The sequence below is a fragment of the Sebastes umbrosus genome, chromosome 15 (assembly GCF_015220745.1).
Source record: "Sebastes umbrosus isolate fSebUmb1 chromosome 15, fSebUmb1.pri, whole genome shotgun sequence".
Lineage (NCBI taxonomy): Eukaryota > Metazoa > Chordata > Actinopteri > Perciformes > Sebastidae > Sebastes > Sebastes umbrosus.
In genome coordinates, this window is record NC_051283.1 from 3,131,503 (window position 1) to 3,155,348 (window position 23,846).

At 39.9% G+C, this 23,846-nt stretch overlaps 1 protein-coding gene across 1 annotated transcript in view; it reads left to right on the plus strand.

Moving 5' to 3' along the window:
• Positions 1-23,846, plus strand: part of pkhd1l1.1 (PKHD1 like 1, tandem duplicate 1) — a 79,345-nt gene that overhangs the window by 36,503 nt on the left and 18,996 nt on the right. Inside the window, exons 39-57 of the mRNA XM_037795502.1 lie at positions 218-1,190; positions 1,372-1,620; positions 1,767-1,916; positions 2,736-2,910; positions 5,177-5,333; positions 5,452-5,608; positions 6,015-6,224; positions 8,225-8,354; positions 10,289-10,530; positions 11,846-11,982; positions 12,856-13,885; positions 15,550-15,741; positions 17,243-17,394; positions 17,515-17,674; positions 19,632-19,803; positions 20,429-20,517; positions 21,242-21,405; positions 22,232-22,361; positions 23,705-23,823. Coding sequence (XP_037651430.1) covers positions 218-1,190; positions 1,372-1,620; positions 1,767-1,916; positions 2,736-2,910; positions 5,177-5,333; positions 5,452-5,608; positions 6,015-6,224; positions 8,225-8,354; positions 10,289-10,530; positions 11,846-11,982; positions 12,856-13,885; positions 15,550-15,741; positions 17,243-17,394; positions 17,515-17,674; positions 19,632-19,803; positions 20,429-20,517; positions 21,242-21,405; positions 22,232-22,361; positions 23,705-23,823 — 4,788 coding nt within the window. The remainder of the gene's footprint in view (positions 1-217; positions 1,191-1,371; positions 1,621-1,766; positions 1,917-2,735; positions 2,911-5,176; positions 5,334-5,451; positions 5,609-6,014; positions 6,225-8,224; positions 8,355-10,288; positions 10,531-11,845; positions 11,983-12,855; positions 13,886-15,549; positions 15,742-17,242; positions 17,395-17,514; positions 17,675-19,631; positions 19,804-20,428; positions 20,518-21,241; positions 21,406-22,231; positions 22,362-23,704; positions 23,824-23,846) is intronic.

Below are 23,846 nucleotides of genomic sequence, written 5' to 3' on the forward strand. Positions count from 1 at the left end.
GCATTTATACTTTGCCACAATGATAATTACAATTAGATGCAAAAAAAAGGACAAATAGCACTGCTATTGCACAGCTGCAACTACTGCTGCTATTTGCTTTCAGAGTTTTATCTTATAGTATCTTTCTCCTCCAGATGCCTCGTCATCTTTGTGTTGTCTGAAGCTAAACTGTGAGAGTGAAAGCTTGTAGTGACGCTGTTGTCTCTGTGTCCTGTAGGTGACGGTGGGAGATCAGCCCTGTGAGGTGATCAACAGCTCTCACTCTGAGATCAACTGCCGGCTCAGCAGCGGAAGCGGACTTCCCGTCGGCGTCGCTCACCCCGTAGCCGTCAGAGTCAACAACCTCGGCGACGCCGTCATTGCCGTACCGGACGAGCTCGGCCGCCGCTTCGTGGTCCTGCCTGTGGTCGACTGGGTCTCGCCCCCCGTCGGCAGCCCCACCGGCCACACGCGGCTGCTCGTCCACGGCTCCGGCTTCGCCGAAGGCCAGGTGACCATAGCCGGCGAGCCGTGCTATGTCGTGTCAGTCAATTACACCTGCATCACCTGTGACACCGCTCCCTCTCAGCCGCACACCGGTGATGTCGTCTACCACTGGGGCAGGATCCAGAGCTCCTGTCATTCAAACTGCTCCTTTGAGTACTCTTCCTCCGTCACTCCCACGGTATCTAGCATTTCCCCCGACGGCATCAGCGGTCCGACCACCGTCACCGTTTCCGGCTCGGGGTTCGGCAGCCGCGTGGACGACGTGGTGGTCTTCGCCGGCGCCTCAGAGCTGGGAGTCACCGCCGTGACCGATAGCAATGTCACGCTGAGCGTCAACGCTCTGCCTGCGGGCGACCACCCGGTCACAGTGATTGTGAGAAGTAAAGGCCTCGCATCCGGCTCCGTCACCCTGAGCAGCCGCGCCCAAGCCGCCCTCGACCCCGACGCCGGCAGCCTGGCGGGAGGAACCCCTCTCGTCTTCACTGGAAACGGCTTCGCTCCAGGGAACACCAGCGTGACGGTCGGCGGAGAGCCCTGCAGGATCCAGGAGGTGACGGCGGGTCTGCTTCGGTGCCTGACGCCTCCTCACAGCGAGGGGCTGGTGACCGCCAACGTCCAGGTGTTTTCGGTGCAGTATCCTCCTCTCAACTTCACCTACTCAGCAGCCCACACTCCTGTCATCAGCTCCATCAGCCCCGCCACTGGTAACTATGGTCCTCTGCATCCTGTAGTCATAGTAACACCACCCCTTAACAAGAATTCTGGTCGGGAGGAGAGGTTGCTACCTTATTTGGGATGGCATTTGTTCCGTTCATCAATCAACCTTGAAAAATGTTTTCAGCCTCACGATTAAATTTGAACCTTCCTCTCATTTATTTCCCACAGGGCCGAGCGGTGCGGTCGTCACACTGACCGGTTCAGGATTCGGCAACGACTCTCAACACGTCTCTGCCACCATGAACCACGTCCCCTGTGTCGTGTCCACGGTCTCTGACACACAGGTTCAGTGCACCGCAGGAGACAACCCAGGGGGGGCGTACCCAGTTGTGCTGCATCACCAGGTCAAAGGTCACGCCCAGTCAACTGTCATGTTCATGTACGAGCTGTCTCTGAGCAACGTGCAGCCCAGCGAGGGTAAGACTTGTCTGGTCTTTCTCAGATATACAGTATGTACATGTTATCCTTGTATTCCTTGTTGTCTTTGCTGCCGTGAAGCCTCACAACGCAGGATCAATATCATCATACTGAATAAATTCTCCCCTCCCTCGTCGCTGGTTCAGGCAGCTGTGGCGGCGGCGCTCTGCTGGCGGTGCAGGGTTCTGGGTTTGACCCGCTCAACTCCACCGTGACCGTCTGCGGAGAGGAGTGTGAAGTTGACAGAGAGATGTCCACGCCGTCACATCTGTACTGCCTGTCTCCGCCCATCAACGGTGAGTTTACTTTACTTTATTTCACCGCGATAATCCGCTCCGATCAAACAAAACGATAAGACTATGACCCCCCCTGAGGCCTGCCGACTGACTTTACTGTCTGAGGCTGTAGCAGGTTCAGTTTTAGAGCTTGAGTGAAGGTACAGCTATCATATGAAACTAGCTAGATTGACAATAAGGGCGTTTCTGAGCAGTCTCCAGAACAGAAGTGCTCTCCATCCAGTTGCCGAAAAATGCAATTCTTGCAGAAATCTCCAAATGTCAAAAGGTTTTGATCCCAAATCACAGCATGGCTTCCTTTTTGTTTTATCATTTTTTAACATGGCAAACTCAAGCCATGCTGGCCATGCCAGTTTTTCCTCGCCAAATTTTAGCGTAAGGTTGTAGCGTCATTTCACCTCCTTCCTGAAAAGCTAGTATGACGGGGTGTGTTAAAGAAATTAGTGGCGTTAACGCGTTATTATGGCATTATCTTTGACAGCCCTAGTTGTAGGATTACCTCCTCTCACTAACAGCGTTCCTCATTTCTAGGAAAAGTCAAGTGGTTAAATGTTTTTCAATACTTTGTAAAAAATGTGATCCTCCTGGTTTATGCCATTTTTAGACTCTTTAAAGCTCTAATGGAGACAAACGTCGCCTCAGAGGAATGTTGACAGCCATTCATCACAGGAGAAAATGTCAGACGTGTCATATAAGACAGATAACTTGTCACGGACGATAAGAGATCTAAGGCGGCTTGTTAACTCTGAGCACGCATCTTGAACCTTCTGTCCTTTTGTTTGTTTGTTTGTTGTGTCTGTCTGTCCCGTCCGCTCTCAGCCACTCAGCCGGCGGTGAGCTGCGTGGTTGCCGTCGTTAACCAGCTGGACGCCGTCAACATATCGAATGGCTACACCTACAAATCTGAGTTGACTCCGGTGATCACGGAGGTCTCTCCACGCAGGGGAGGAACCGCTGGAGGCACCCGGCTCACAATCAGCGGCTCCGGTTTCAGGTGCAGTAAAGGAAGAGACTCTGCAGTGAGCAGAGGACACAATGGGGAGACACACCCAGATTATACACCACTGGTTAAGAATAAAGCACTCAGCTTACGTAACATTACATTACATAAGTGGTTTCGTTTCATGGGACATCTTTTATCAATAGTGTCAAAAATAAAGCTTCAATGTACAGTTTTATACACAAAATACCCAAAATGAGACACCTCATACTGCCCATTAACAACACATTGTAATGAACAGCAGACAGCATTATATCATCTAGTTTCAATGGGGACTATATCGAGACATCATAGAACGACATAAATGATACTATAACATACCATACTTTAGCATAATATACCTCCATAGAGTAATGTACCATGTTTATTATGTTATAACATGAAATTATAACATATGAGATAAAACTGTGTTATAGTGTAGAGCTATATTATGTGAAAGTACAGTATGTTAGTACATTTTATATATTCCCTTCTATTTGATTTAATTTTAGTATATGATATGATATTTTTGATATCATTGTAATAATATAATATTCTATTATAAAATAATGTAATATAATATGTTGTATGATAGTATAGGGTATACCACAGGGTTTATTATATTATATTATATTCATACATATATATATATATATATTGGTATATAATATATATATATAATGGTATTGTCGTATATAATCGTTTATAATCCTTTACAAGATTATATTATATTATATTATATTACAGTATATCAAATAGTAGTGTATATTGTTACCTAGCATGCTATTGCATTATATTATATTATATTATATATATTACAGTAGATCAAATAGTAGTGTATATTGTTAGCATGCTATTGTCCCATATTATCCTTTATAAAATTATATTACATTATAACATGTGAGATTTAACTGTGTTTCGGTACATTATAGTATAGAGGTATATCATGTTAGAGTAAAATATGTTATTGTATATCAACTATATATATTGTGGTATGATATGTTATGTTGATGTAAGGTATATTATATCATATTATGTTATATTATATTATATTACAGTATATCAAATAGAAGCATATATTTTTAGCATGCTATTGTCTTATATTATCCTTTACAAGATTATATTATATTATATTACAGTATATCAAATAGTAATGTATATTGTTATCAATCATTAATTTATATTATATTATATTATATTGTATTATATTATGTTATGTTATATTATGTTATATTATATTATATTATATTATATTATATTATGTTATGTTATATTGTATTATATTATATTATATTATTTTATTATGTTATGTTATGTTATGTTATGTTATATCATATTATAATATATTATATTACAGTATCAAATAGAAGCGTATATTGTTAGCAGGCTATTGTCTTATATTATCCTTTACAAGATTATAATATATTATATTACAGTAGATCAAATAGTAGTGTATATTGTTAGCATACTATTGTCTTATATTATCCTTTATAAAATTATATAAAATTATAACATGTGAGATTTAACTGTGTTTCGGTACATTATAGTATTTAGGTATATCATGTTACAATTAAATATGTTATTGTATCTTTTAAATATTTTATTATCTCCTATTTCATTCAACATGTGTATGTCACAATACAATGTATAATATAATCTCTTATTTAATCCATCTATTTTATTTATTCATCAATTAGTTTATCTATCAGTTGATGTTAGGGCTGTGTATTAGCAAGAATCTGGTGATACGATACGTATCATGATACAGGGGTTACCATTCAAGATATTGCGAAACTGAAAGCAAGGCGATATATTACGATTTTTTTAAATTTAATTTTAGGAAAACTGTCATAGTATAAAGAACGCACTGCCATATGCATAAAAAGTTGGATCTGTATTTGCATTTATCACAGTCTCTGTAACATCCAACATCACAGCACTACTTTTTGTGCAATCTGAGCAAAGGAAATAACATTTGCCTGTATCAGTAAAAAATAAATAATTAAATATGCTTGGAGGATTCTTTAGGTAAATAACTTAGTAAATAAATAAATGTAAATATATATATATATATATTTTTTTTTTTTAACTATTAATTAAAATGAACTAGAAATTAAAATCAAGTGTTTTTGAGAATCGATACAGAATCACAAAATATAATATCGTGATATGATAAGTGTATCGGTATTTTCTTACACCCCTTGCTGTATTGTATTATTTCATTTCACTCGTTCCCACCTCATTGAGTCTCATCACGTTCACTCACTTTCCCACCTTACAGCACCAACATGAACGACGTCAATGTGACCATCGCCGGCTCCGTGTGTGACGTTCAGTCCGTCAACGACACACACATCATCTGTGTGACGAACTCTCAGCGACAGTCTCAAGAAACCAAAGTCCGAGTCAGCATCGGAGACGGAGGCATCGCCAAGATGGTACGAGAGGAGGGTCAGATCCCCCCTGACACAGTGTCACGTTGGTTTCACATGTAATGAGATTTCATATCTCTATAATACATGTTTGTCTTAATCCAGTATTTGTCTCTTTCTTCAGGATAATGCAGACTTCTTCTACATTGACGTGTGGTCGTCCAGGTTCACGTGGGGCGGTCTGTCTCCACCCGAGAAGGGTTCGTTTGCCGTCATCACTAAAGGCCAGACCATCCTGCTGGACACCAACACCGATGTGCTGAAAATGCTCCTCATCCAAGGTACAAAAAGGATTTCATCATGGGGAGTTTGGGACATTTTTACATGCAGACATTGTGTATTTGTAATGATACAGAGAAGCCTTTGGATTTTTATTTATCTGCATGTTTTTCTTACTTTTTTTCTCATCTTCCCATCACTGAAGACCTTTAAAGATGTGAAATATATTTTATATACGAAAGTACTTTATCTATCTATCTATCTATCTATCTATCTATCTATCTATCTATCTATTTATACATCTATCAATAGGATAATATATTAAAATGAAAAGATATTTGGGAAAATTCAAACTTGACGAGCTTGAGGGCCTCGCATACAGTCATTGGTCGATACAAGAACATAAAACACAGAACTCTTTTTTATCACAAGTATTGAGTTTGTAACTCGCTGTTTCTTTGTCCTCAGGAGGGACGTTGGTGTTCGACGAAGCGGACATCGAGCTGCAGGCAGAAAACATCCTGATCACAGACGGCGGGCTGCTCCAGATCGGCCAGGAGGGGGCGCCGTTCCAGCACAAAGCCATCATTACGCTTCATGGAAACCTGCGCTCACAAGAACTTCCTGTTTATGGAACCAAGACGCTGGCTGTCAGAGAGGGAGTGCTGGACCTGCATGGTATAAAAATACACACAAACATATTCAAACAGATGACAGGATCAATAAGACTCTCATGTCTGTACGCTAAATATGAAGCCGCTTAGATTAGTGTAGATAAAAGCAGCTCCACCTCATCCAACTACAACAAAAATGCTGCTTACACATTAATGCATCAGTGATAATATATGATATATATCACACTATGAAACGGGCTCTAGTGTATGTTCATTTTTATGTATATGTTGATGATGATGTACTTTTACTCACAGTTGTTCTCATTCGCTTTTGCTCAATTCTTGAATGAGAATATATATTTTTTTCAAAACAATAATTTCAAATCTCTGAATAATAAGTTTGTTGTTCACAACAGATTCAAATTTTCCATTCATTCAAGCAAATTGCACGTGTTTTGGCATTTGTGTGCAAAAGAGTAAGTACAGTAACCACTAAATGTCTAGCTGATCAAAACTGATGAGTTGAATCTCAGTGAAACCGTCGTCCTCTTCACAACTTCTAAACATTCCTTCATCGTTTGAGCCGTCACATGCCAAATGATTCATTCAGTTATCAAAATGTGTCAGATATGCATGTATATTACATTAATATCTATGACAAGGAGGCACAATATGTTGTTTTTGAGCTGAACTACTGCAGGTTTCTTCATTGCTGCAGGGTTGTTGTTTTTTGGCATAGATGACTTTTTGTGGCAACATTTCGGTTCACTGAATATGACTTAACATAAGAGTGAATTTTTTTGTTTATAATACATGTTACACATTGCTACACAAATACTGTAAATTTACTGAGAACATACAAATGTGCATATAATTTTTCTGAGTAACTATAACAGTATTTGACCCTGTTGTTGAAATGTGAATCTAAAAAGCTCAGTGCGACACACAACAGCATTCAGCAGGACAAAACTGACATTCTTGTATAATACAGAAAGCAGCCAGTGTCAACAAAAAAAGAAGTAGAACAAAACAAAGATTTTTATATTAGAAAACATTTCCAGGGTTGACTGCCATGGTGAAAAAACATCTAAACATGTTGACCAGTACGGCGCACACGATGACAGAACTATTCATTTTGGCGCCATTGACCAATTTACTGACACAATAACTAGCTTTTGAAACATGAATGAAGTGTTTTGGGTGAGTTACTACCTTTGGTAGACATGCAATATAGTTGTGTTGTCCCATCAAACAGTTGTGACAACTGCACTTACAGTTTAGAGAATGTTAAAGGTCCCATATCGTGCTCATTTTCAGGTTCATACTTGTATTTTGTGTTTCGACTAGAACATGTTTACATGCTGCAATGTTAAAAAAAATACTGTGTGCCTGAATATACCTGTATTCACCCTCTGTCTGAAACGCTCCGTTTTAGTGCATTTCAACGGAATTGCAATGGAATTGCAATGGAATTGCGTTGCTAGGCAACAGCTTAGGTCCATGTTTACTTCCTGTCAGCTGATGTCATTCACATACACTGCAACAGGAAATAAACTGGGACACATTTAGAATGTTTACGTTTAAAACCGTGTAACGATCTAAATATTGTATATTTGTGACATCACAAATGGACAGAAATCCTGACGGCTTGTTTCAAACGCCCAATTTCTGAATACAGGCTGAGTGTATTTCTCCGTATATTGAGCGTTTTGATAGGTAAATAGTATTTATATAGCACTTAAACCTGCTTTATAATGTAAAAGACATGAAAATCTCACTTTTTACAATATGGGACCTTTAAGACTGTTTTGAAAAATGAGCCAAAGCGAATGAGAAAAACTGTAGGGATCAGAATACTTCTCCCACCACTGAATTACAGTCATCCACGTTAAGCATCAGAAAACTGAAACAGTCCCGTCCCACGTATTCCAAAAACCCCTGATTACATGTCATTATGTCACGTAATGGTAAGCTGACAGGGTCACTTGAGTCGCGTGTCCTGAAGGGATGTCATTATTAGTGACACCTCACCTGTCCTCCATTGTTGACAACCCGTTTGTCCAGGTATTCCAGTTCCTGTCCCCTGGACCCACCTGGCCCAGACGGCAACCAACGGCTCCGTCACACTGACTCTGATGAAGGAGGTGACGTGGAAAGCTGGAGATGAAATTGTCATCGCCACAACGGGCCACAGGTACAGTCTGGAATTCACCCCTGTCGAAGCAGAAACCAAAGTTATTTAGGAAACGCTTTTAAAGCAGTAACTACATATTAGATCAAAATTGAGTTAAGACAATAATCTGAATCTTTTTGACACCTTACCTTACCATACCAAAATGATTAGGCTATAGAAATGTGTCACTTATGTGTAAAACAACAGCATGTAGACCCAAACAGCAGTGACTGCACTCCGGCTAGCTACAGCTAGCTGCTAATTTACCCACTTTTTCCTGTTTCCTGTACTTGAAAAATCGATTTTGATGCTCCAACATTGTAGAAATTGAGTTTGTTATAACACATACATAAGGCGGTAGCTAAATCAATTAACCCCCTGAGACCCGAGGGATCGATCGACTGTACGGTCTTTCAGAGGCTGCAGTAGTTTCAGTTTTAGAGTGACTGTAGAGTAAAGGTTCAGAAATCATATGAAACCTAAGGAATCCATTGGTAACAACTGACCTGACCTCTTGTCCCTTGACCTCTGACCTCAAGATATCTAGATGAAAATGGGTTCTATGGGTACCCACGAGTCTCCCCTTTACAGACATGCCCACTTTATGATAATCACATGCAGTTTGAGCCCAACTGTATTAATGTGTGATGATGTTAGTCCCCTGTATTGAGACCATTTTTTGAAACGTAACATCACTGTATAAAATGACCTGTGGTGACCTCTAGGATAATCACAGCCTCATGAAACTTTACAGCCACAAACTAGAGACCTAGAGCATTCAGAGGATGGATGGCTTTCCAAGCTAGATTGACAATAAGGGGGTTTCTGAGCAGTTTCCAGAACAGTAGTGCTCGCCATCCAATCGCCGAAAAATGCAATTCTTATAGAAATCTCCAAATGTCAAACATTTTTGTAGGCCTTACAGTATGTAACGTTAGTGACAATGATTAATAATCAACCTAAAAAATGTAGTAAATATGTCACACAGTTTGGCTAAGAGCCTTCAAATTTAGGACAACAAGATGTCAGGATTATACCTCACATCAACCAAATCCTATAAAGTAACCTAATCCTGTGAAGTTGAAATAAATCTCAACAGTGCAGCACAAAAAAAGCACTACTGAAAGGGAAAACATATTTACCTTGAACACATTTGACTCCTTTTAAGGTATAAAAAAATCATGTGACTCTGTATCCTCCGGTGTCCTCCGGTGTCCTTCGGTGCTCCTAACGGCACCTGTAAGATTTCACAGACCAGAAGAAAACAACCAGTCAGAGCTGATCTGGAGTCATCCGTCCAGCTGCCGTCTATGAGATCCACGAGTCAATCACTTGTGAACTCCGATCAAACGGTCAAATTAGGCAGCGCTGATCAAATATGAATCAATATTCTGTTACTGCAATGCCTATTTCTCTCCTCAAATGTTCTCAGAATCATCTTGTAGTGCACGGTTTAGCTGTAAAATGAGAAAGTTCGTGACCCAGCAGCCATGTTGAGATCTCTTGAGGAAATACCAAGCACTGCTCACATGGCCGCAGCACAGCCAATAGGAACGCTCTCTCTCTGAAATGACCTGTGATTGGTCAAAGTCTCCCGTCACGGGCTAGATGTTCTAAAGCCTGAAAACAGAGCCATGAGGAGGAGCAGAAGTCTAGTTTTCTCTCAGAACACTTGAATTACAATATGCTGAAAGGTTATTATGGAATGTTTTGCCCAATGATGCCAAAAATATAGTGCCTACTGCTGGTTTAAGTCCCTTTTTCAAAGCTTTGGGGAGGTCCAATCATGTTTACTGTATTACTATATTTTATATAGATCGACACTGAATGGTAAATGGTAAATGGACTTGCTCACTCATTCACACACCGATGGCACAGCCTTCGGGAGCAATTTGGGGCACTGATACAACAATGTGATGGAGGTGCAGGTAGAAATCCTTTATTTCTGTTTCCAGGCACAGCCAGAGAGAGAACGAGGTCAGGAGGATCGCCGCCGTGTCGGCCGACGGCAAGACCATAACCCTGACCAAACCGCTCGAGTACACTCACCTCGGGGTGACCGTCACGCTGCCCGACGGTACGGTGTTTGAGGGCCGAGCCGAGGTGGGTCTCCTCACCAGGAACATCGTGGTACGAGGCTCCCAGCACCAAGAATGGGACGACACGATCGAAGCCTGCCCCGCTGGCTTTGACACAGGTACTGTGTTTCAGCTTTTTCTGCTTTCATTTGGCACAAAACGCCGTGTAAAAGTAAAGAATGAGAGACAGAGTGTTGCTGTGAAGTAAAACGTATTCAAGTTGACGACAAGTTCAGATTCAACAACATGTATTGTAGATATTTTCCAGTTGGTTTAGAAAGGGTTTACTAGATTATTTTTTTTAATTGTAAACTGATCTTTTAGTTGAACTTAAAGGTTATATTGATAATATATTTATGTAGATGAATATTTTTAAAAAAGTAATACATCCACAGAACTTTTAGAAAGGTGCCGAATAAAAGTATTGCTTTTCCTTAAAAAAAACCCCCAAAAAACATGATTGTGAATTAATCATTTAAAAAAATTGTGGTAACACTTGATTTTACAGGTTTGCATGGTAATTAGGTGATAATTAGCAAGTAACCTATTTGAAATTTCTTTGGAATTACTGCCAAATTACCCAAATATTTACCTCTAAATTAATCGAAAATTACTTCATTATATAAACATTATTTAATAATTATTTTCCGCTATTTCCCAAAAGCTGCTAATTTATTTAATACATTTCCAAGAAAAGAATACCAAGTTAATTGATGTGCTTTATTTCTGCTGATAAATAAATAATAATAAGCAAATAACGTTTTCTTAAAAAACTCCCTGAATCATGACGTTAGCTACCAGATTACATCTGTGTAGACAATAAGTCAACACATTATGATTGAATTAATCATTTGTTGTTGTTCTCTGTGGGAGATATCTGACATTTGATTCCCAGTTCTAACAAGGCTTGTGAGCCAATAGTAAAACAACGTTGGTATCACGTTGTATCGCTTGTGGCGCCAGCGATCAAGTTGCCAGTTAGTATGGAAAAAACTGTCTGCATTTGACGGTAGAAGTGCCTGGCAACCACTTGTGAAATAAATGCAATGGAACGGGGGAGGGAGGACGCAACATCTAGTGGCTGAATGTTATCAATGTTATCAATAGCACCTTAAAAACATGAAAAACTTACCATCCTTTCCTCACCATGTGTTAAGGCTGCACCTACTGCAAACATTATTATCATTATCGAGTAACCTGCTAACTTCCCAGAGCCCAAGGTGACTAAAACCAAGAAAAATGATAGGAAATTAATATCTTTTTATTCAATTATAAATATACTTAATGAAATCAACAGTGACACAAAAACAGTACATTAAAAAAATATGATGTGCATTTTAGGCTTGACCCGTACACTTTGGGCATCATTTGTACCTGTTACATTGTTGTATTTATTTTGAGATAATAACAACATCATGTCTCCTGGTGCTGCAGGTGAATTCAGCACCCAAACCTGTTTCCAAGGAAGGTTTGGAGAGGAGATCGGCAGCGATCAGTTTGGAGGCTGCATCATGTTCCACGCACCCAGACCAAATGAGAATCTCGCAATCGGCAGACTGGAATATGTTGAGGTGAGATGCTTCAAACTTTCTCAGCTGAAACTTCTTTTATTCTTTACAGCTAATTATATGCATCACTGCTTTTTTTTTTTTTTATAGGTCTATGTACTTATGTATCTATTAGGGCTGTCAGTCGATTGTAATATTTAATCACAATTAATCGCATGATTGTCCGTAGTTAATTGCGATTAATCGCAAATGAATCACACATTTTGTTATCTGTTCAAAATGTACCTTAATGGGAGATTTGTCAAGTATTTAATACTCTTAACAACATGGGAGTGGGCAAACATGCTGCGTCATGCAAATGTATGTATATATTTATTATTGGAAATCAATTAAAAACACAAAACAATGAAAAATATTGTCCAGAAACCCTCACAGTTACTGCATTTAGCATAAAGAATATGCTCAAATCATAACATGGCAAACTGCAGCCCAACAGGCAACAACAGCTGTCAGTGTGTCAGTGTGCTGACTTGACTATGACTTGCCCCAAACTGCATGTGATTATCATAAAGTGGGCATGTCTGTAAAGGGGAGACTCGTGGGTACCCATAGAACCCATTTACATTCACATATCTGGAGGTCAGAGGTCAAGGGACTGCTTTGAAAATGGCCATGCCAGTTTCTCCTCGCCAAAATTTAGTGTTAGTTTGGAGCGTTATTTAACCTCCAATGGATTCTTTAAATTTTGTAGTTTCATATGATATCAGTATCTTCACTCTAGCTTTAAAACTGAGCCCGCTACAACCTAAAAAATCTGATTAAAGTTGTGTTAATGCATTTAAGAAATTAGTGGCGTGTTATTATCGCGTTAACTTTGACAGCCCTTCCAATTACACAAATAGAAATGAAATGAAACTTTGTGTTTTTATGCCACAGGTCTTCCATGCAGGACAGGCCTTCAGGCTGGGACGGTATCCCATCCACTGGCATCTGATGGGAAACATCGACTTCAAGTCATACGTGCGGGGTTGTGCTATCCATCAGACCTTCAACAGGGCCGTAACCATCCATAACACCCACCGGCTGCTGGTGGAGCACAACGTCATCTACGACATCATGGGCGGGGCCTTCTTCATCGAGGACGGCATTGAGACGGAGAACGTCCTGCAGTACAACCTGGCCGTGTTTGTCAAACAGAGCACCAGCCTGCTGAACGACGACGTCACCCCCGCCGCCTACTGGGTCACCAATCCCAACAACGTCATCCGCCACAACGTCGCTGCGGGGGGCACCCACTTCGGCTTCTGGTACCGCATGCACGAACACCCCGACGGCTCGTCCTACGACAGAAACATCTGCCAGAAGAGGGTTCCCCTCGGGGAGTTCTACAACAACACGGTGCACTCTCAGGGCTGGTTCGGCATTTGGATCTTCAAAGACTTCTTCCCCATGAAGGACGGAGGCTGCCGCTCTACGACCCCCGAGCCTGCCGTCTTCCGCCACCTCACCACCTGGAACTGCGAGAAAGGTGCCGAGGGGGTCAACGTGGGCGCCGTGCAGTTCAACAACTTCGTCATGGTCAACAATGAGAAAGCCGGTATCGAATACAAGCGCATCATGCAGTGGGCCGTGAGCGGCTTTGGAGAGGAGGGAGGGGCGACGATTTCCAACAGCACCATCGTGGGCCACGTGGACGAGCTCGGACTGGGAGCTAACTACTGCACGCGTCGAGGTGTCATCGCGCCGTTGGAAGACGGCCTGAGTGTCCTTAACACCAAGTTCATCAACTTCAACCGTGGCTCTTGCGCAGCCATCGGGGTCGCCAGAATCGATGGGACGTGTGTGGATCGGTGTGGTGGCTGGGCTGTCCGGTTTAGTGGTATCCAGTACTTCAACTCACCCCACAAGGCCGGCTTCAGGTGGGAGCACGAGGTGCAGCTGGTGGACATTGATGGCTCCCTCACAGGTACTCAGTCTTTAGTCTCTTACTGTTTGTTATTTCAATGTATTACACATATTTCTTACTTTTTCATATTATGTTTGATCCATCTGGCTTTTTAAGTCTGATGTTACTCTCTATTTTTCTTTTTGTCAACACGGCTAAAACCAACAAGACATCCCTACCTTGTCTGTAACACTGAGCCCTACTGTGAGCCTGTTGGTCCCCACTGAAGAAAACAGTTCAATAATATGTAGAGTGCTCCAGGAATCGTCGTAAAACCCGGAAATGAGTTAGCATTATAGCACTTCCGGTTCCCTCGTCTGGAAGTCATTGGGTTTTTGAACGGGTTTTTAGTTAGATGTCTGAAATAAGTTCTGTGGTTAACAAAAGCTGAAGAGATTTTAACATTTTGTTCTAACATAAAAACTAGGGCTGTCAATCAATTAAAGTATTTAATCGATTAATCGCATCATTGTCCATAGTTAATCGCAAATTAATCACATTTTTTATGTGTTCAAAATGTACCTTAAAGGGAGATACTCGCGCTCATGTGACCGTGGTGTAGTTCGTTTATAGCCTAACGTTAGCTTTTTACTTCTGACGATTTCATTCACACGTCAAAAATCATAAAAACGGTGTTCATGTGTGAAGATATATTTTTTAATATCTTAAACGTGTGTTTGCCACAGAGCTTATTTTCTGCAATAATCCAAAACCCAATGGAACAATCCCATTGGGTCTTTGTCGAGGGAACCAGAGCGATGCTAACTTCCTGGTTGGCCTACAAAAATACGTCATCCCTGGAGCACTCTATAGTTTCATTTTTGAAAAAGGCCTAAAACAGCTCATTTAACAAACAGTGAAGCCACGTCAGGCAACACCATAAAACAGCATATATCAGGTTTTAAAAGTCAGGTTAATCTTAGCTCCACATAGGGGGGCTTAAGCCCGGGACACACCAGGAACGTCAGGAGAGCATGGCGGCTGCGTTACCTTTTGTTTTTTATTTCGGTGTCTGTGTTAACAGGTTAGAGCAGCCACACTGCCCGCGTGAGACGCGCGTCTCACAGCAGCAACAGACAGTGAAAGTGATCTATTGACTGTATATTGACGTCATATCAGCTACATTGCTACAGTTTTGATGTCTATCTGTAGAATATGTTAAAAAACGTAAAGGCTTATTTTTAACACCGTAAAAAACGTAAAAAGTAAAGACTTATTTTTTTCTGTTTTCATTTCAAAATAAAAGCCCTCAAGTGTTTTTCTGTGGGCAGAATTCCTTAATTTGTTAACATGAGACTTTTATTCTGAAATATGTGCCGGACAGTGTTCTAGAACATGCAGTGACTTGGAGAGCTCCATGAATGAATATAGTACGGCGTTTTAATTGTCAATTATTACTATTATTTACAAATAACCACAAGTTTTCTCGGTCTAAAATAAATATCAATTATATTTATAATGAAATGAAATGGCCATTAAAAGGCAAACTCTATGTAGAAAGAAAGAGCTGACAGCAGCAGACAAGCAGCTGAAACACAGCTGGTGTGAACGCCCGACGCGTGAATCACGCAGCCACCACGCCACGCAGACGCCACGTGCTCTTGACGTTCTCTGTGTGCACCAAGCGTTATCCTCCATCCCTGCATCCGACTAAACTCTGTGTCACTGTGTTTCTTTGTTTTCAGGAAACATCAACTACAAAGTCGTGCCTATGAGCCCCTTGCTGGACCCCGCTCACTGTTCCCAGAGTGCCGACTGGAGCGTGGGTTTCCCCGGTGCCGTGTGTGACCACACCGTCGACTTCCATCGCTTGTCGTTCAACAACCCATTACCGACCTCTCTGAAAGCCAAGAATGTCATCTTAACCAACTCAGATGGTATTAAAATACATATTACTTTTAAACGTCAGTTTGTTGTTGAAGAAGCAGAAACTTATCTGTGAATCTTTATTGACCTCTACTGGTGACTAGTGGGAAGTGCAGTAGATCTTTGTCATGAATCATCTACTGCTAAAACAGAATCAAACAGGCTATAAGTAGCATATAACACAAACAATGTGCTATGCATAAAATTAAACATGCTATATAAACAGATAATGAATGAGATTATAGTTTATATTATTACACAGTTATAATCTAAAATATGTTTCATAGGAGAAGTTGACAAATCCTTTACACGAATAAACACTTACACACGTCTTTGTATTTATGTACAACGACATTGTAAATATTTATATGCTGCTTATAAATGCGAACACCTCGTTTCCACATAGCTCTGTGTACGTATGCGAGTCAACCGGAATTCCAGGAGGAACCTCCGTGGTCTCCGATGTGTTGCGAAGCTCCTCCTATGTTCTTTGTTTGTTTACGGACGGACCGTGTATGCACTGTGTGCTACAGGAAGTTAGCATGTTATGTTTACTTCACCAACCCCGGTGTTTATGCTTTTGTACATGAAACGTGTTGTTTTGATTAATTATTCCACACAGTTCCTTCTGCGTATCAGCAGGCGTGTGGGCAAAACATTGTGAATCACTTAAAAGTGGCAGTAGTCAGTATATTTTGGCATCATTTGGCAAAAATTCCATAATAACCTTTCAGCATATTGTAATTCAAATGTTCTGAGAGAAAACTAGACTTCTGCACCTCCTCATGGCTCTGTTTTCAGACTTTAGAAATTCTAGACCGTTTTATAAAAATAACTTTTTTAATCATATTTTCTCCAATCTCGCCTATTTCAGCTTTAAACCTTTTCGCTCCTCTTATAACTCCCTCAGGACCGTCCGTTTCTGTCAGTCTTTCACCCGGTGTCTCCATCCTGGACAAAATGTTTTCTGGAGCTCCACATTTTAATTATAATAGCGTGTGGCGAGCAACATGATGTGATAGAGATTGTTCGGGTTCAAAACTAAAGTTGAAAAATAATTCACAAAGTCTCAGACAAGGAAAACTCTCTACAGGAGTCCCAAGCTGTCAGTGCGTCATGAGGGGGGATCTGTGATTAAAGGGGGAGAAAGCCACAGGAGCCCAAAGTTGGCCATCCTGATGAAACCGTCCAACTTTTGACTTAGAAAAACTTATAAATGTGACTCGTCAAACATTAATCTGGACAGCGTAAAAATAGTCTGTGTTTTATATCTATGCATTAACTGCTACCCATATTTGTGGTGGTGTTTCTCTCCGTAAAGAAATGCATTTACTTGTGTTGAACACCAAGGGTCGTAATCAGTACGCTGTAGGGATTTACGGACACAAAACAAAACCCTGTGGAAGCGAGGCTTAAATTGGGTTTAAAGTAAGGCATTACTAAATATATAAATGTATCTGCTGTAATATAAGAGTATATATATATAAGCTGTTTTTAAACTCACTATTACAGGCTCCAGTGTGATTCCCTATCTGAAGAAGAGAATGACTCATAAGTATGGCTGGATGGCCATGCTGCCCTCCAGAAAAACGTACAACTGGTACTTTGAAGATATGGATCACATCACCAACATCACCTATGCTGCAAAGTTCTACGGCTTTGGCGTATGTGAAAGATCCCACACATGATGTGATATCACGGGACAATACTGTAGATGTACATCAAATATCAGACCAGCTTTCTGCCTATTTACAGTGTACTGATGTTTGTTTCCCCTCTCGCAGTCAGATCAATATGTGATCATCAACCACAACTTCACCCAGAGTCCAGACAGATTCCACATCATCGATGAGAGGAACGGCTCGTTGACGCCGCTGAGCTACAGCAACAACAACAACGGAGACTGGTACTTCGACGACAGCTCCAACGACCTCTACTACATCGGTTAGACACACTTTCACATGGCTCTATTGCTAATTTTGACAATCTTGTAAGTTGTTTATTAAGCAAAACATTGACTGATTGTAGCTTCTCAAATATGAGGATTTGCTATTTTTCTTATATCACTGTAAATTGAATATCTTTGGGACAGTCGGTCAGACAAAACAAGATGTCACAAAAAATGTCTGAACATAGATTTGGCCACATGACTTTTAGCTGCTATAACATAATCACAGTGTTTGTCTGTAAAGAGCAGAAACTGTTTAATCTGTTGGCATAATCAGCAAGCTCATACATTATATATAATATAATGGTTTACATGTATATGGTACCTTTAAAGGTCCCTTATTGTAGAAAGTGAAATTTCTATGTCTGTCTACGTTTGATTATAAAGCAGGTCTAGGTGCTGTATAAATACTTTTAAACTATCAAAACGTTCAATATACGGAGAAGTACACGCAGACCGTATTCAGAAATTGTGAGTTTGAAACAAGCTGTCAGGATTTCTGTCCATTTGTGATGTCACAAATATCAAATATTTAGACCATTACACCGTTTTAAACGTAAATATTCTAAATGTGCAATGCCATTTCATCGCAATTCCATTGAAATGCGCTAAAACAGAGCGTTTCAGACAGAGGGTAAATACAGGTATATTCAGGCCGACAGTATGAGAAAAATAAAGTTTATTTTTTAACATTACAGCATGTAAAAATGTTCTAGTAGAAACACAAAATACAAGTATGAACCTGAAAATGAACATGATATGGGACCTTTTAACGAGCCGTCAGGATTTCCGTAAGGTTGTGATGTCACAACTGTACAGTCAACCTCTAAACTCTGTGTAGTTGACACACCCAGTGAATCCCTGTGAGGCTGCAGTGACGCTGTGAAGACGGCGACAGCACAGATGTGGAAAACCGAAAAACACTGACTAATCAGAGCAGACTGGGCTTTTTCGGGCGGGGGTCTTAAAGAGACAGGCGCTAAAACGAAGCGTTTCAGACAGAAGGTGAATACATGTATATTCAGACAGACAGGATGAGGAAAATAATGTGTTTTTTGAACATTAAGGTATGTAAACATGTTCAAGTAGAAACCCAAAATACAAGTATGAACCTGAAAAATGAGCAAGATATGTCCCCTTTAAAAGTTTGCATCAACACTAATTAAACTTGCCTAATTATTGCCATTATTTTTATTAAAGGTCCCATATCGTGCTCTTTATCACGATCATTCTTGTATTTTGTGTTTCTACTAGAACATGTTTACATGCTGTAATGTTCAAAAAAAACTTTATTTTTCTCATACTGTCGGCCTGAATATACCTGTATTTACCATGTGTCTGAAATGCTCTGTTTTAGCGCATTTCAACGGCATTGCGACGAAATTGCAACAGAATTGCGTTGCTAGACAACAGCTTGGGTCCATGTGTACTTCCTGTCAGCTGATGACATTCACATACACTGCAACCAGGAATAGACTGGGAAACATTTAGAATGTTTACGTTTAAATCTGTTTAAAGGGTCTAAATATTGTATATTTGTGACATCACAAATAGACAGAAATCCTGAAAGCTTGTTTCAAGTGCAGAGTTTCTGAATACGGGCTGTGTGTATTTCCCTGTTGATTGAGCATTTCGATACTTTCACAGTATTTATATAGGACTTAAGCCTGCTTTGTAATTAAAAAAAACATGAAAATCTCACTTTTTTATGATATGGGACCTTTAACAGTGTTTATTGTTATTGGTCTAAATCGACATTTTATATCAAATGAAGCTGTTGGATGAAAATAAAAAAATGTTTATGTGCTTTGTTGATTATTTGTCTCATGATGACCTCAAACTAGAGTTCATAGTTTGTCCTCACAGATTATTTACCACTAAACCACACAAAACATTCATTGATTTTAGTCATTTGTGCGTCTTTATCCACTTGACATTGTGTTGTGCCTGCAGTATCTGGGAAGACGAGCCTGCGCAGGCGTCGTGCCAGCGTCGACCGTTCCTTGATGGACTCCGCGGTGGATTTGGGGGTCTACCGCTGCTTCTACCCCAACTGCATCCCACCAACACCAGCACCTCCGGCCACACTTGCCCCCCTACCCGGCCACCGGCCTGACAACTTCATGTACGTTTAACATCCCCCACTACAACATGCTATTCATGACCAGGAAAAAACTAATTCAAACTCATGAGCTATAGTTAGACAGTAGTAAGTATCAATAGCCAAATGTACTTAAAACATTAAAAGTAAGAGTGCTCATTTTGCTGTCATAATGCTATGTATATTATAGGGATATAATATAATATAATATAATATAATTGTGAGCGGTATTTTTATTGTGGTTTGTCAAGATGATTTTAAATACTTAAGTTAAGAATTGGGCTTCAAAAAACCTCCAAACTTATAAAGACATCTCTGTCATTTTGCAGTACAATCTGAATATTTTCACCTGTATTTAATTTAAATGTTTAAAAATGTTGTAGAAATGAGTGCCTGTGTCTTGAAAGAAAACAAAAATGTGGCAGGTCCTGGCACTAGAATTATATCAATTTTGATGTAAGAACATTTTAAAATTTGTTGAAATTTTCTACTAGATATTTTTCACTTTTTGTAAGAAAATAAAATTTAAATTCCAAATTAAGAAGGAAACTGTGAATCTAGTTTTTAGCCCTGGTAGGGACATGGAGGGGGGAAAAAAGCAAGGGTTAAAAAAAACACTAAAATGTTCTTTGTGTGTGTTTCTCTCTAGTCGGTGGTCTGATGCCTCTTTCTGGAATGGTTCGGCTGAAAATAACTTCACTGTCCCAACGGAGGGCGCTGATGTGGTCATCCCATCAGGTAATGTCTAGGACAGGGGTCAGCAACCTGCGGCTCCGGAGCCACATGTGTCTCTTTAGCTCCTCTCCAGTGGCTCCCTGTGGAGTTTTAGAAATGGAAATGAACAACTGTTTTTTTGTTCATATTTTCATTTTTATTTATCATTGTTGTAGGTCTATGGTACGACGGTACGACGGAGTATTAGGGCCACATTTAGGGGGGAAAAAAAAATCTGAGATTTTGAGAATAAAGTCATAATATTATGGGAATAAAGTCGGAATAAAGGAATAAAGATTTAACCATAAGATGCTATTTTAGCACATAATTATTAAATAATGTTTACAATAAAGTCATTTTTTATAGATTTTGAGGTAAATATTGGGGTAATTTGACAGTAATTCCAAAGAAATCTCAAATAGGTTACTTGCTAATTATCACGTAATTACCATGAAATTTGCGGACCTGTAAAATGAAGTGTTACCAAAGTTCCTGCAGGAGAGAGAGTACTCTGATAATCCCCAGAAAAAAAGGAAAAAGTTCTTAACCAAAAAGGTTAAATTAGTGGACAGTTCCGGTATAAATGCGATTCAGTCATCATTAATGTTGTTATTTAGACTGCACCTGTGCTTTTCCTACTGTGGCAGGTCAAAATATCTTCGGTGAAAAAGGGCTATAACAACCAAAGATCCAGTTTGAGCTTATACTGTTATGTTATTAATACTTTTGTATCCCCGTCAAACCACAGGGACGTGGGTCGTATTGGACAGTAACACCCCTCCCCTCAACAAGCTGACGGTCATTGGAGTTCTGGAGATCGACGACAGCATGAACAGCTCGTCCTCCAGACACGCTCGGGCTGCACCTGAATACAGCACTGTGGTGCTAGACGCTGTCTACATCTCCATCCAGGTCAGTGGGATCAGTCCTTTCATTCTGTTATCACTCTTAATGCTGTATACAAGAGAAGAAGAACGGTGGAATAAAGTGACAACCTTATATTTATCCTGTTTATCGTCAGGAGGATGTCTTCTGCTTTTTGTGTATATAAATGTGAGTTAATGTCTCCACCAGCAAGTTGTAAATATCATCAGTAACAGTTAACCATGACTGAACAGAGAAAAAGTGTCACCTATTTAACGTCATACTAATTAGTATTATAAAGTATCTTTTAGTAAAAGTAGCAATACTACAGTGTAAAAATACTTTACTACAAGTAAAAGTTCTGCATTCAAAATTGTCCTTAAGTAAAAAATGCGAAAGTTTTAACATCAAAATATACTTAAAGTACCACAAGTAAAAGTACTCATTATGCAGAATGGTCCATTTCAGAATAAAACATATTATATTATTGGATAATAATTATTGATGCGTGAATGTGTTCATCACTTTTAATGTTGCGGCTGCTAAATGTGGAGCTAATTTTAATACTGCTGGGTAGCTTAACCTAAAGTAACACATTATAATTTATTAGTTGATTTATATTTTGTAGGAATAATCTAAATCTGCAAAGTAAAATCCTCCAAAAGGTAGTGGAGTAGAAGTAGAAAAATGGAAATACTCAAGTAAAGTACCTCAAAATTGTACTTGACTTGAGTAAAAGTTGCATTGCACCACTGAAATCAGTAGATAATCTAAGTAACAGGAGATGACAGTAGGTCCCACACTCTTTGATGGGTAGTTGCTGCCCGGTACAGTGTGTTCAGTGAGGTGATGTTGGCGTCTCGTGCTGTTTCAGGGCGGCAGGCTGATTGCAGGATGGGCCGACGAGCCGTTCAGAGGTCAGCTGCACATCAGACTGAGAGGGAACCACCGCACGCCTGACTGGCCTCTGCCCAGCGGACCCAACCAGGGCTCCAAAGTCCTGGGTAAGAAAACTGCATCACAATCACCTGAATGAAAAGATACGGTATTTTGTTACTGTGACAGACATTTTCATGCAACTCAGTCGACTAACACTCATACGATTTTGTCGACTAATCAATTAGTTGACTAAATTTGATTTGAGTTTCTCCACAAAGAATCACACAAAAGCACCACTTTTAATCTGGTGTTTACCAGAGATGTGCTCATAAGTTTCTTGGAAATAAGTCATTCAGCAAAAAAAACAACATAAGAAAATAACTAATCAACTAAAGAAATCTTAGTCGACTAAGAGGTGGCGGCCCTGTTAAATATAACTACATACTGTATACTGTATGTGGACCCTTCCAAATATTTTATTTCTATTTTGTTTTGGGTTTTTTTATCAGAAAAAGCTAGTACAGGTTTACATGAAATAGGCTGTTAAAGTTCACACGATAACGCATTAACGCTTTTTCTTTAATGCACCTTGTAATACTAGGTTGTCAGGAAAGAGGTTAAATGACGCCACAAACTTATGTTAAATTTTGATGAGGAAAAACTGTCATGTCCATTTTCAAAGGGGTCTCTTGACCTCTGACCTCCAGATATGTGAATGTAAATGGGTTCTATGGGTACCCAAGAGTCTCCCCTTTACAGACATGCCCACTTTATGATAATCACATCCAGTTTGGGGCAAGTCATAGTCAAGTCAGCACACTGACACACTGACAGCTGTTGTTGCCTGTTGGGCTGCAGTTTGCCATGTTATGATTTGAGCATATTTTTTTATGCTAAATGAAGTACCTGTGAGGGTTTCTGGACAATATTTGTCATTGTTCTGTGTTGTTTATTAATAACCAATAATAAATATATACATACATTTGCATGAAGCAGCATGTTTGCCCACTCCCATGTTGATAAGAGTTTTAAATACTTGACAAATCTCCTTTTAAGGTACATTTTGAACGGATACAAAATTAATTTGCAATTAATCACGATTAAATATTTTAATCGGCTAACAGTCCTAGTTTTTTTTCTCATCATATTTCAGTTTTACTATTCAAGGCAAAAGGAATAAATAGAAACAAATACGTGTATATATTACATTATATTATTCATGATAAGTCATCATATTTTTGTTTTATAAATGAGTACCTGAATGAAGTTAAATTATTAATCATAACCTTTTCAGATGGCGTGATCATTTTAATAAAGTGCTATAACTGTGCTCCATGAAAAAGATGAGTGAACTGCTCAGTTGTGAATGTTCAATTTATCACACCAAATACTCCCAGCCCAGAGGGATGTGCTGTACGGTGTCCCGTGTTTCAGCACTGACTCAGTGTGTGTATTTGTTGTACCACAGGTGTGTTTGGTATCCTGGACCTCTACGGACAACCTCACAACGTGTACCACACCAAACTGTCTGCCACCGCTGACGCCGGATCCAACACTCTGAACCTGTCGCGGTCTGTCGACTGGCAGGTCAGAGGGCTCTCCTTGTACTT